The following is a 13,473-nucleotide window of genomic DNA, read 5'->3' as shown; positions in this document are numbered from 1 at the left end:
GTATAATGCTGTACTGTACAATGCAATACAACTTAATACAATATGATGCAGTAAAGTATGGTGCAATACAACACAATCAATTTTTATCTGCATTGAAATAGAATACAATACAACATCTCATCTCACTGTAGGTGTCTTGTATTTGTACTGTGATCCCCAACTCTGTGGGGGATTGCCCTCTAACCTCTGACCCCCGTGTAGCACCAGGAGTTCAGCTTCCTGCTGAAGGAGCGTGTGTGTCCGCTGGTCATCAAGCTGTTCTCCCCCAACATCAAGTTCCGTCAAGGCAACAGCAGCGCCGCCTCCCCAGCCCCTGTAGAAAAACCCTACTTCCCCATCTGCATGAGGCTGCTCAGAGTGGTATCTGTGCTCATCAAACACTTCTACAGCCTACTGGTGAGTCTCTGTGGTTATCAAACACTTCTACAGCCTACTGGTGAGTCTCTGTGGTTATCAAACACTTCTACAGCCTACTGGTGAGTCTCTGTGGTTATCAAACACTTCTACAGCCTACTGGTGAGTCTCTGTGGTTATCAAACACTTCTACAGCCTACTGGTGAGAGTCAGTTACAGCTATCTATCAAATTTTATTTGTCACATACACATGGTTAGCAGATGTTAATGCGAGTGTAGCAAAATGCTTGTGCTTCTAGTTCCGACAATGCAGTAATAACCAACGAGTAATCTAACCTAACAATTCCACAACTACTACCTTATACACACAAGTGTAAAGGGATAAAGAATATGTACATAAAGATATATGAATGAGTGATGGTACAGAACGGCATAGGCAAGATGCAGTAGATGGTATTGAGTACAGTATATACATATGAGATGAGCAATGTAAGGTATGTAAACATAAAAGTGCATAGTTTAAAGTGGCTAGTGATACATGTATTACATAAAGATGGCAAGATGCGGTAGATGATATAGAGTACAGTATATACATATACATTATATTAAGTGGCATTGTTTAAAGTGGCTAGTGATACATTTTTGATAAATTTTCATTATTAAAGTGAGCTGGAGTTGAGTCAGTATGTTGGCAGCAGCCACTCAATGTTAGTGGTGGCTGTTTAACAGTCTGATGGCATTGAGATAGAAGCTGTTTTTCAGTCTCTCGGTCCCTGCTTTGATGCACCTGTACTGACCTCGCCTTCTGGATGATAGCGGGGTGAACAGGCAGTGGCTCGGGTGGTTGTTGTCCTTGGTGATCTTTATGGCCTTCCTGTGACATCGGGTGGTGTAGGTGTCCTGGAGGGCAGGTAGTTTGCCCCCAGTGATGCGTTGTGCAGACCTCACTACCCTCTGGAGAGCCTTACGGTTGTGGGCGGAGCAGTTGCCGTACCAGGCGGTGATACAGCCCGACAGGATGCTCTTGATTGTGCATCTGTGAAAGTTTGTGAGTGTTTTTGGTGACAAGCCAAATTTCTTCAGCCTCCTGAGGTTGAAGAGGCGCTGCTGCGCCTTCTTCACAACGCTGTCTGTGTGGGTGGACCAATTCATTTTGTCCGTGATGTGTACGAGGAACTTAAAACTTACTACCCTCTCCACTACTGTCCCGTCGATGTGGATAGGGGGGTGCTCCCTCTGCTGTTTCCTGAAGTCCTAAATCATCTCCTTTGTTTTGTTGACGTTGAGTGTGAGGTTATTTTCCTGACACCACACTCCGAGGGCCCTCACCTCCTCCCTGTAGGCCGTCTCGTCGTTGTTGGTAATCAAGCCTTCCACTGTAGTGTTGTCTGCAAACTTGATGATTGAGTTGGAGGCGTGCATGGCCACGCAGTCGTGGGTGAACAGGGAGTACAGGAGAGGGCTCAGAACGCACCCTTGTGGGGCCCCAGTGTTGAGGATCAGCGGGGTGGAGATGTTGTTACCTACCCTCACCACCTGGGGGCGGCCCGTCAGGAAGTCCAGTACCCAGTTGCACAGGGCGGGGTCGAGACCCAGGGTCTCGAGCTTGATGACGAGTTTGGAGGGTACTATGGTGTTAAATGTTGAGCTGTAGTCGACGAACAGCATTCTCACATAGGTATTCCTCTTGTCCAGATGGGTTAGGGCAGTGTGCAGTGTGGTTGCGATTGTGTCGTCTGTGGACCTATTGGGGCGGTAAGCAAATTGGAGTGGGTCGAGGGTGTCAGGTAGGGTGGAGGTGATATGGTCCTTGACTAGTCTCTCAAAGCACTTCATGATGACGGAAGTGAGTGCTACGGGGCGGTAGTCGTTTAGCTCAGTTACCTTAGCTTTCTTGGGAACAGGAACAATGGTGGCCCTCTTGAAGCATGTGGGAACACCAGACTGGGATAAGGATTGATTGAATATGTCCGTAAACACACCAGCCAGCTGGTCTGCGCATGCTCTGAGGACGCGGCTGGGGATGCCGTCTGGGCCTGCAGCCTTGCGAGGGTTAACACGTTTAAATGTTTTACTCACGTCGGCTGCAGTGAAGGAGAGTCCGCAGGTTTTGGTAGCGGGCCATGTCAGTGGCACTGTATTGTCCTCAAAGCGAGCAAAGAAGTTATTTAGTCTGTCTGGGAGCAAGACATCCTGGTCCGCGACGGGGCTGGTTTTCTTTTTGTAATCCGTGATTGGCTGGAGACCCTGCCACATACCTCTTGTGTTTGAGCCGTTGAATTGCAACTCTACTTTGTCTCTGTACTGACGCTTAGCTTATTTGATTGCCTTGCGGAGGGAATAGCTACACTGTTTGTATTCGGTCATGTTTCCGGTCACCTTGCCCTGGTTAAAAGCAGTGGTTCGCGCTTTCAGTTTTGCGCGAATGCTGCCATCAATCAACGGTTTCTGGTTTGGGAATGTTTTAATAGTTGCTATGGGTACGACATCCCCGATGCACTTTCTAATGAACTCGCTCACCGACTCAGCGTATTCGTCAATGTTGTTGTTGGACACAATGCGGAACATATCCCAATCCACGTGATCGAAGCAGTCTACTACTACCAAGTACTGTGTTCTCTGTACCTACATCAAACACAACTACAGTCTGTCCCAGACCTGCTGTTTTCAACTCTCTAGAGACAGCAGGAGCGGTAGAGATACTCTCAATGATTGGCTATGAAAAGCCAACTGACATTTACTCCTGAGGTGCTGACTTGTTGCACCCTCGACAACTACTGTGATTATTATTATTTGACCATGCTGTTCATTTATGAACATTTGAACATCTTGGCCATGTTCTGTTATAATCTCCACCCGGCACAGCCAGAAGAGGACTGGCCACCCCTCATAGCCTGGTTCCTCTCTAGGTTTCTTCCTAGGTTTTGGCCTATCTAGGGACATTTTCCTAGCCACCGTGCTTCTACACCTGCATTGCTTGCTGTTTGGGGTTTTAGGCTGGGTTTCTGTACAGCACTTTGAGATATCAGCTGATGTAAGAAGGGCTATATAAATACGTTTCATTTGATTTGATTAGTGGTGAGAGCCAAGGCAGGAACTATAGTTAGGGTCAAGTCCATTTCAATTTAGGAAGTGAGTTGAAATTCCAATTTTCCACAAATCCTGTTGTCTTATTGTAGAGCCAGAAATGTGTGGATAGTTAGCTTGGGGAGCTGAGGTGTGTGTTTGTCTGTGTTGCTGTAGGTGACAGAGTGTGAGATCTTCCTGTCTCTGCTGGTGAAGTTCTTGGATGGAGAGAAGCCTCAGTGGCTTAGAGCTGTGGCCGTGGAGTCAGTCCACAGGCTGTGTGTACAGCCACACCTGCTACGGTGAGTAGGAGGAGCGCACACACTGACTTTACCCTACACACACACACCCTCATCACTAAACTTACCACATAACTTCAACGTATCGCCGTTGATAATGGCTGACCCTGGCCATGACCCCCACTCTCCAAGGGTGTCTCAGGGGGAGTTGGGATTTGCAGAAAAACATTTCCATTTCACACATGCATATAATACATGCTTGTGCATGTGTGTAAAAGGACAAATATAATCACCCGCTAAATTATTATTATTAGATTCTATGTTCTACCCAACCTCCCATCCACTTTTCCAACTCCCTTCATCTCCCCCTCTCCCCCTGTTCACCCAGGTCTTTCTGCTTGTCCTATGACATGAAGCAGCACTCCACCAAGGTGTTCAGGGACATCGTCAATGCTCTGGGCTCCTTCATCCAGTCCCTCTTTATTGTCCTCAACACAGGAAACCCTGCTGCTACCAACGCTTCCACCGGTCAGTAGTGTTGACCTTTCGTGTTATAGCTTTTGACATATAATGTAGTGGGACTTATGGTGAGGTAAAGGAAGGAGTCTAGGATAGGAGTAGTCAACTCAAGAGGGTACAGGAGAGTGTGGTCTGCAGGGTGCAGGCTTTTGTTCCAACCCAACACTAACAGCCCACTCTTTTTACTCCTCTCTCTCCCTAATCTCTCTGTCCCCCTCCCTAGGTGGGTCAGGGGCCCAGGGGGCTGCCCAGGGGGGTCCAGGAGCAGGAGGTCAGGGTGGGAGTCTAACCACACAGGCTGCCTTTGAGTACCGCGGTACCTGGATCCCCCTCATGACCGTCAGTGTACAGGGCAGCGCCAAGGCTACCTAGTCAGTAGTAATATATATACACACACCCACTAGATATCTAGCTATTGCTGTCTAGATAGAAATCTGAACCTAGCTGCACTGTATCTGAACCTAGCTGCACTGTATCTGAACCTAGCTGCACTGTATCTGAACCTAGCTGCACTGTATCTGCACCTAGCTGCACTGTATCTGCACCTAGCTGCACTGTATCTGCACCTAGCTGCACTGTATCTGCACCTAGCTGCACTGTATCTGCACCTAGCTGCACTCTATCTGCACCTAGCTGCACTCTATCTGCACCTAGCTGCACTGTATCTGCACGCTGCTGGCTAGAGAGCATGTGCCAAGACCAGAGTGGACACATTCGCTATTTTTAACTATCGTAGAGCTGAAAATGCGAGGGAGTGGGTAGCATCTGTTGGCTGTAATTATGAGGAGATGAAACAATGCTGCTGTTTTTATGTTATAGAAGCTGGTTTGTTGATGCTGGAGAAAGAGTTGTTAGAGTTGTCAGTCAACATCTACCTCAACATTGTGTTTCTGTAATGGACAAATGGCCAGGGACAGCTGATCCTGCAGGGGTTTAATACAAGAACAAATGGTCAGGGACAGCTGATCCTGCAGGTGTTTAATACAAGAACAAATGGCCAGGGACAGCTGATCCTGCAGGTGTTTAATACAAGAACAAATGGTCAGGGACAGCTGATCCTGCAGGTGTTTAATACAAGAACAAATGGCCAGGGACAGCTGATCCTGCAGGTGTTTAATACAAGAACAAATGGTCAGAGACAGCTGATCCTGCAGGTGTTTAATACAAGAACAAATGGCCAGGGACAGCTGATCCTGCAGGTGTTTAATACAAGAACAAATGGTCAGGGACAGCTGATCCTGCAGGGGTTTAATACAAGATCAAATGGTCAGGGACAGCTGATCCTGCAGGTGTTTAATACAAGAACAAATGGCCAGGGACAGCTGATCCTGCAGGGGTTTAATACAAGAACAAATGGTCAGGGACAGCTGATCCTGCAGGGGTTTAATACAAGAACAAATGGTCAGGGACAGCTGATCCTGCAGGGGTTTAATACAAGAACAAATGGTCAGGGACAGCTGATCCTGCAGGTGTTTAATACAAGAACAAATGGTCAGGGACAGCTGATCCTGCAGGTGTTTAATACAAGAACAAATGGCCAGGGACAGCTGATCCTGCAGGTGTTTAATACAAGAACAAATGGTCAGGGACAGCTGATCCTGCAGGGGTTTAATACAAGAACAAATGGTCAGGGACAGCTGATCCTGCAGGTGTTTAATACAAGAACAAATGGCCAGGGACAGCTGATCCTGCAGGTGTTTAATACAAGAACAAATGGTCAGGGACAGCTGATCCTGCAGGTGTTTAATACAAGAACAAATGGTCAGGGACAGCTGATCCTGCAGGTGTTTAATACAAGAACAAATGGTCAGGGACAGCTGATCCTGCAGGTGTTTAATACAAGAACAAATGGCCAGGGACAGCTGATCCTGCAGGTGTTTAATACAAGAACAAATGGCCAGGGACAGCTGATCCTGCAGGTGTTTAACACAAGAACAAATGGCCAGGGACAGCTGATCCTGCAGGTGTTTAATACAAGAACAAATGGCCAGGGACAGCTGATCCTGCAGGGGTTTAATACAAGATCAAATGGTCAGGGATAGCTGATCCTGCAGGTGTTTAATATAAGCAGCAGTCCAGTGAAAAATAGTTTGTTAGTAGGAGCTGAACAACAGTGATTGCACGCAGCCCCTTTGATGTAATATACGCACATTCATGCGACTCAGCAGGGTAGAGAAGTGGTTCTCAGCATCTGCACACACACTAACACACACTCATTCACATAATTACTCTCTCTTCCTCCGCCAGTCTGGAGATGTTGGACAAGGTGGAGCCCCCGTCTATCCCAGAGGGTTATGCTATGTCTGTGGCCTTCAGCGCCCTGCTGGACCTGGTCCGAGGCATCACTTCCATGATAGAGAGAGAATTGGCCAAGGAGGAGGAGGAGGCGGCTGTACGCAGAGAGGCCAACCCAGACCAGAACACCCAGCCTGAGCCTGGTGAAGAGAGGGGAGGGGGATGAGGGTCAGGGGTTAGGACCGGGGGGCTTCTCTGGGCCTACAGAAAGTGCTGAATCTTAGCTTGACATTCTGTAGGTGTGCAAATCTTGAACTTTGAAGCACTTTTCTGACCTCTAGTGGCCAATCCAGTACCTACACTTCCTAAGGGAGTTTATCAATGTAGGCTTACCACAGTGATGCACTCTGTTGTCATCCTTATTCAAAAGCTTATGTAGAATTTTTAAATATAGATATCTGTACAAATGTATATTGCTTTTCCACTCTGTTGCTAACTGCTGTTTCTCTGTCAGGGGCCCATCTGGTCTGGGAGGAGATGGTCAGTACGTGTTGGTGTGGTCTACTGGCTGCCCTCTCTCTCCTGCTGGACGCCAGGTAAACAACCCTTCTTATAGATCACCTCAAAGTAAATGGATTTAGTATCCCCTCAAATGTATTTAGTATCCTCTCAAATGTATTTAGTATCCCCTCAAAGTAAATGTATTTAGTATCCTCTCAAATGTATTTAGTATCCCCTCAAAGTAACTTGATAGTTTGACAGGGGAAACTCAAGGTCAGTGTTAAGTTCAGGAGCAACAAAAGTTATTGAAACTACTGTGCCCAGCAACTATGGTCCCTAGACATAAATTGCTGTGTAAGGGGTCTGCAGATTAAACGGTTTTCTGATATTTTTTTTACCGCTGCAAAAAGTGAAGACGTTGCGGCAGTTAGGCCATCATAAACGTTTGTTCCAAACCCATAACCCCCTCTGTCTCGTCCCCTTCCAGTACAGATGAGACGGCGACAGAGAGCATCCTGAAGGCGGAGCTGACCGTGGCGGCGCTGTGTGGTCGCCTGGGCCTTGTGACGCCCCGCGACGCCTTCATCACAGCCATCTGCAAGGCCTCGCTGCCCCCACACTACGCCCTGACTGTCCTCAGCAGTAATACAGCCAACCTTAACAACAAGGGTCAGTCGTGGATGCTAAACCAACACTGCAAAAACGTTTTTACTAAACATTTGGGAAGGTAAAACGTTTTCAGTGTAAACTTAAACCACTAAAACAAGATATCAAGTATATAGAAAATATAATGGCGCTATATACTTTTAAATAAGATCATCTGTGAGAACTAATAATCACCAACATGAAAACTAGACAGTCAGGGAGAATCTAAAATTCAAAAAATGTGATGCCATGGGACCTCCAATGATTTTGTTGTAATGTTTAAGTCCGATAGCATAAGAACAAGGCATAAGCCATGACAAAATGTGTAGAATTTAAGGGAATTTGCTTTAAAACTGAAAATATTCTCTCGCCGCTCTGTGGCAAAATGTGTAGAAGTGCAAGAAATTAGCTTTAAAACAGCAACATTTTGTCTCTGCAGCTAAGAAGACAGCCTCTAAAACCGCGCCATTGGCCAAGGCCACTACCACGCACCCTCCAAAAATGTCTAGGGGAAACACTGGCGCGTGTACGTCAGTACCCTGCGTGGGGGTGGTGGGTGCATGCATGTGTGAGAGCGTATGTTTGTGTGCGTTCATAGCAGTCTTCCCTCATGGCTTTGCTACATCAGCTCTGTGATAATTATACATACGTGCCTCTGAGGAACTTGATAAGCCGGTGGTAGTTAGTTGTTTATTTGTACACTTAATGCGCTTTTCACCCCAAGTCTCTCTGTATACGTTTGTGAGAGTGTGAAGCTCTAGCCCTGGCTGTGTGATCTCCATACTAACCACTGTGATGCCCCACTTTTATGTCATTAACCCTGGCTGGGCCTCAACTGTTTTCTTGTTCCCTCTAATTAGTAACACCAAGATTAATGTGTCGGGGAGGTCACAGTCTCACACACACACACTATTTGCATATTTGCTGTGATAGATCGAGCTTGCAAAATGGCTTCAGCAGGATCGATGTTTGCTAGGGAGTTAATAAATCAAGTCTCTGTAGCATGTAGCTGGCTTGTCACTCAGTGAAGTATATACATGGAAATGCCTGACGTTGTGTGTTATTATTATCAGGGGTGTCTGCCTCTGTCTGTCTGCCTGCCTGTGAGGTACATCATGAAGAAGAGAAAATAACGAAGTCGTCGTGGACCAAGGAGTCTAAATCTATTTTTGGACCTCCAAAAGATTTGGTCCTTGTGATCATTACTTTTGTTGTGGACTCAAATAAAAGGTGTTTTCTCCTGTCCTCCTTAGCCTACTCCATCCAGGGCCAGAGTGTTCAGATCATCAGTTCCTCCAGTGAGTCTCATCAGCAGGTGGTGGCTGTGGGACAGCCTCTCTCTGTACAGCCCCAAGGCACCGTAGTGGTAAGATTACCTCTACACAACATTACCACAACACCACATCTAAAGGCCACTGTGGTGGTAAGATACTTTTGTGTATTTAGTGTTTGTGGACACACCTTCAAATTAGTGATTTCGGCTATTTCAGCCACTCACATCGCTGACAGGTGTATCAAATTGAGCACAGAGTCATGCAATCTCCATAGACAAATATTGGCAGTAGAATGGCCTTACTGAAGAGCTCAGTGACTTTCAACGTGGCACCGTCACAGGATGCCATCTTTCCAACAAGTCAGTTCGTAAAATTTCTGCCCTTCTAGAGCTGCCCTGGTCAACTGTAAGTACTGTTATTGTGAAGTGGAAACGTCTAGGAGCAACAATGGCTCAGCCGCGAAGTGGTAAGGCCACACAAGCTCACAGAACGGGACCGCCGAGTGCTGAAGCGTAAAAATCGCCTGTCCTCAGTTCGAACACACTACCGAGTTTGAAACTGCCTCTGGAAGCAACATCGGCACACGAACTGTTTGCCGGGAACTTCATGAAATGGGTTTCCATGGCCGAATAGCCTCACACAAGGCTAAGATCATCATGCACAATACCAAGCATCGGCTGGAGTGGTGTAAAGCTTGCTGCCATTGGACTCTGAAGCAGTGGAAATGCGTTCTCTGAAGTGATGAATCACGCTTCACCATCTGGCAGTCTGATGGATGAATCTGGGTTTGGAGGATGCCAGGAGAACGCTACATTCCCCAATGCATAGTGCCAACTGTAAAGTTTGGTGGAGGAGGAATAATGGTCTGGGGCTGTTTTTCATGGTTCGGACTAGGCGCCTTAGTTCAAGTGAAGGGACATCTTAACGTTACAGCATACAAGACATTCTAGACGATTCTGTGCTTCTAACTTTGTGGCAACTTTTTGGGGAAGGCCCTTTCCTGTTTTAGCATGACAATGTCCCCATGCATAAAGCGAGGTCTGTACAGAAATGGTTTGTTGATCGGTGTGGAAGAACTTGACTGGCCTGCACAGAGCCCTGACCTCAACCCCTTCGAACACCTTTGGGATAAATTGGAACGCCGACTGCGAGCCATGCCTAATCTCCGAACATCAGTGCCCTGCTCTTCTGGCTGGATGGAAGCAAGTCCCCACATCAATGCTCCAACATCTATTGGATAGCCTTCCCAGAAGTGGAGGCTGTTATAGCAGCAAAGAGGGGACCAACTCCATTTTAATGCCCATGATTTTGGACTGAGTTGTTCGATAAGCAGGTGTCCAAATACTTTTGGTCATGTAGTGTACCTCTACACAACATTTACTACAACACCACAACTAGAGGGCACCGTATGAGCAAATGTTAGATGTTCACACATACAAACAGTAGTGTTGCATAACTCCATCTCTCCATCTATCAGCTGACAGCTAAGAATATCCAGTGTATGCGGACCTTGTTGAACCTGGCCCACTGCCATGGGGCGGTGCTGGGAACCTCCTGGCAGCTGGTGCTGGCCACGCTGCAGGTACACTTCCACCATACTGTATCCACCACACACCAGAGGAGGCTGGTGGGTGGAGCTATAAGAGGACAGGCTCATTGTAATGGCTGGAATGGAATAGATGGAACAGTCAAACATGTGGTTTCCCTGTTTGATGTGTTTGATACCATTCCATTTATTCAATTCCAGCCATTACAATAAGCCTGTCCTCCTATAGCTCCTCCCACCAGCCTCCTCTGCCACACACACACACACACACACACACACTGGTACAATTTTACACCGTATTATAACCAAGCTGGGATTTTTATTTTTTTATTGTTGATATTGACAAGCCTAAATATTTCAATTCATAAAAACATATTATTTTTGTTCTGATTTATATAGTGGAAGTGGTCTGAGTGAATCACTCTGACTTTTCTCACCACTCCACTCTTCCTGTTCTCTCCCACCTTCCCTCTCCTCTCCCAGCACCTGGTGTGGATCCTAGGTCTGAAGCCTGGGGTTGGAGGTGCTCTGAAGCCTGGTCGTGCAGTAGAGGGGCCCAGCACGGTAATACAAAGCCACAAATCGATCGCCCTGCCTTACATAGTCATACTGTAATTAGTTAAATTCTCTGCATCAATTAGCAACAGCCTCCGTAAGGTTTCATTGGCTATTCGGCCTTCAAAGCTAGACACCACACTAAGGTACATGACTCTGCTGGATAGTAACAGACAAACCTGACTCCTCTGATGTCTGTTGGTTACAGGTGCTGACCACGGCTGTGATGACGGACCTGCCTGTCATCGCCAACATCCTGTCTAGGCTCTTTGAGAGTTCCCAGTACTTAGACGACGTGTCACTGCATCACCTGATCAACGCACTGTGCTCCCTCTCTCTGGAGGCTGTGGAGATGGCCTATGGGACTAACAAAGTAACTACTATACGTGCATGTAGCCAGAGCAACAACGTATGACATCCCCATCTTCTGTATGTGCCGCCTTGTGTTACTGAATGTGTAATGTTTATATCCACCAAACCAGTCACTCATATGTTCTGTTCTGGTCCTGTGTCCAGGAGCCGTCTCTGTTTGCTGTTGCCAAGCTGCTGGAGACCGGCCTGGTCAACATGGACCGTATAGAGATCCTATGGAGGCCCCTCACTGGACATCTACTGGAGGTACGTCTTCCATTCACTATTATAGACCACCAATAGACCTTTATATACCATCATAATGGAAGAGGTGGGTAGTGAAGTCCAGGGTTCAAATAATATTTTTTTATCATTTCAAATCTGTACTTTATTGAGCTTGCTTGCTTTAAATGGACCAGTAGAATAATCCCACTACTTGGAACTGCCCATCTCACATTCCAGGCAGGCTCAAGCTAACTTTGAAAGTATTTGAAAATATTTGAAATAGTATTTGAACCCAGGTCAATTGAAGTGGTATTTTGGGAAAACTTCAATAGATACTTCTCAAGCCCTTTCATTTCGTGGTAATGGTAGTAACTCCCCCGTTTCCAATGCCTTGAGTGGCATCTGTCCTCTGTGTAGTAAAAGTAATACACCTGTTGTGTGTGGTCTGTCTGAAACGAACCGTTCTCTTTTCTCTATCTCCCTCTCTTTTGCAACCCATGTCTGTTTTGCAGAAGGTAAGCTCGGAAACGTCTCCTCCCAATCATTTGCTTCCGCTCTCATTCCCTGTGCCTCTCTGCCTGGTAATCAATGTGTTGGAGCTGAGAGTATGCAATGTGCAGCTTGCAACACATTTATGTTTGCTTTGCTGTTATGTTTGATCTAAATTTCCTCGCTTGAGTTGCATTTTTGTAACTCTGTTTTTGTTTGAATGGATACTATACAGCACCAACCCTTTCTGAGGACAGATCACTTTCTGGGTCAAAAAGCAATCTGAGATCTATTGCTTCGATTCTACTTTTTTGTTGTTTTTTTACACGACTTAAACATAATCCTATGCAACATTAACCAATTAAAAACAGTTCTGTAGCAATTAGGTTTGTGCAGTAGGCTATAGGCCCAATACATTATCACTGCATATTGGCTGTGCTTGAATTGTCCTGCCAATGTTGTTCTTCTCAGACTATTTAGAAATTATATTTAAAAATTGTAGGTATATGATCACACTGGAATAGATACTTTGTTGTATTTCTTGAGGCACAGCTGAGTGAGCATAATAATTTGCTTTAAAAAAAAATGTTTTAACTGGACTGATGGCCTGCATCTGATGGTCAGTCTGAGGTGAGGGAGGGAGCAGTGGTGAGGCTGCCTCTCACCTGACTCACCATCTTCCAGCTGATGGCATCACTGCATGACTTTTCTTCTGCCTTATGCACCATGTTGTTACTCCTATGACCAGAGAAAGTGAAATATTCCTCGATATTAAGAGACACAAGCCGCAAATAATAGCAATAAAAGTTTATCGAAACATGCATTTTATGGCCTATAAAACTGTTGAACAAAGTGTTGACAGTGCTGAATAACAACTTAAACAGGAACTTACTCATAAAACAGCTGTTTGCTGTATTCATTCAGTCTCTCGTCATGGTTTTGAAATCTCACATTATGAACTTTGCTGTGTGTTACGGTCTATGGCTCCAGGAATCTGTGCAGACACAGTGATCTGAGCTATCTGATTGGCCAGCAGTAGGCCTATAGGTGCACTAGATTTGCTCTCTGGGCCTGCTGGGTAGACTGAGTTCTACCTTCAGGCTCGTGAAATCATTCAAAATGGTAACACGTTGCCTTCCCAGGACACTAGGGCTACTGAATCAAGTGCACCTACCGTCAATAGCGCACATTTTAAAATTTTTAAATAGGAACTCAAGGCTTTATCATTGGGTTTTGTACAGAAATGTTTGGTGATTGATTAGGAATGCCTTGGAGATGGACCGGTTGGTGACCACTGCTATACAGACATCTGAATATATACATCAGCTGTAATGATATGCCAGCCTTTCTAGACAAGTCACATACTTGTTTCATGTTGGGCAACGTGTATATAACAGACACTTGTGGGGTGTAAAGGATGGGGCTAATATGGCGTCTTAATCACTGTTGGTGTAGCTGTCCAGTGTAGTGAGCA

The 13,473-nt window shown here is 46.0% G+C and overlaps 1 protein-coding gene across 4 annotated transcripts in view; it reads left to right on the top strand.

Moving 5' to 3' along the window:
• The window catches only part of LOC120052406 (protein MON2 homolog), a 55,929-nt gene that overhangs the window by 23,823 nt on the left and 18,633 nt on the right, over nt 1-13,473 (top strand). For 2 of the 4 annotated variants that reach the window (XM_038999290.1, XM_038999288.1), the window contains exons 8-20: nt 202-396; nt 3,598-3,722; nt 4,048-4,187; nt 4,402-4,549; nt 6,426-6,616; nt 6,928-7,009; nt 7,402-7,583; nt 8,813-8,925; nt 10,311-10,415; nt 10,863-10,943; nt 11,143-11,307; nt 11,451-11,552; nt 12,023-12,025. In XM_038999290.1, coding sequence (XP_038855218.1) covers nt 202-396; nt 3,598-3,722; nt 4,048-4,187; nt 4,402-4,549; nt 6,426-6,616; nt 6,928-7,009; nt 7,402-7,583; nt 8,813-8,925; nt 10,311-10,415; nt 10,863-10,943; nt 11,143-11,307; nt 11,451-11,552; nt 12,023-12,025 — 1,632 coding nt within the window. The remainder of the gene's footprint in view (nt 1-201; nt 397-3,597; nt 3,723-4,047; nt 4,188-4,401; nt 4,550-6,425; nt 6,617-6,927; nt 7,010-7,401; nt 7,584-8,812; nt 8,926-10,310; nt 10,416-10,862; nt 10,944-11,142; nt 11,308-11,450; nt 11,553-12,022; nt 12,026-13,473) is intronic. The other 2 variants (XM_038999291.1, XM_038999289.1) reach the window with 1 other exon arrangement.

This window comes from Salvelinus namaycush, chromosome 8, assembly GCF_016432855.1.
Source record: "Salvelinus namaycush isolate Seneca chromosome 8, SaNama_1.0, whole genome shotgun sequence".
NCBI lineage: Eukaryota > Metazoa > Chordata > Actinopteri > Salmoniformes > Salmonidae > Salvelinus > Salvelinus namaycush.
This window is presented reverse-complemented; position numbering and strand designations above follow the sequence as displayed.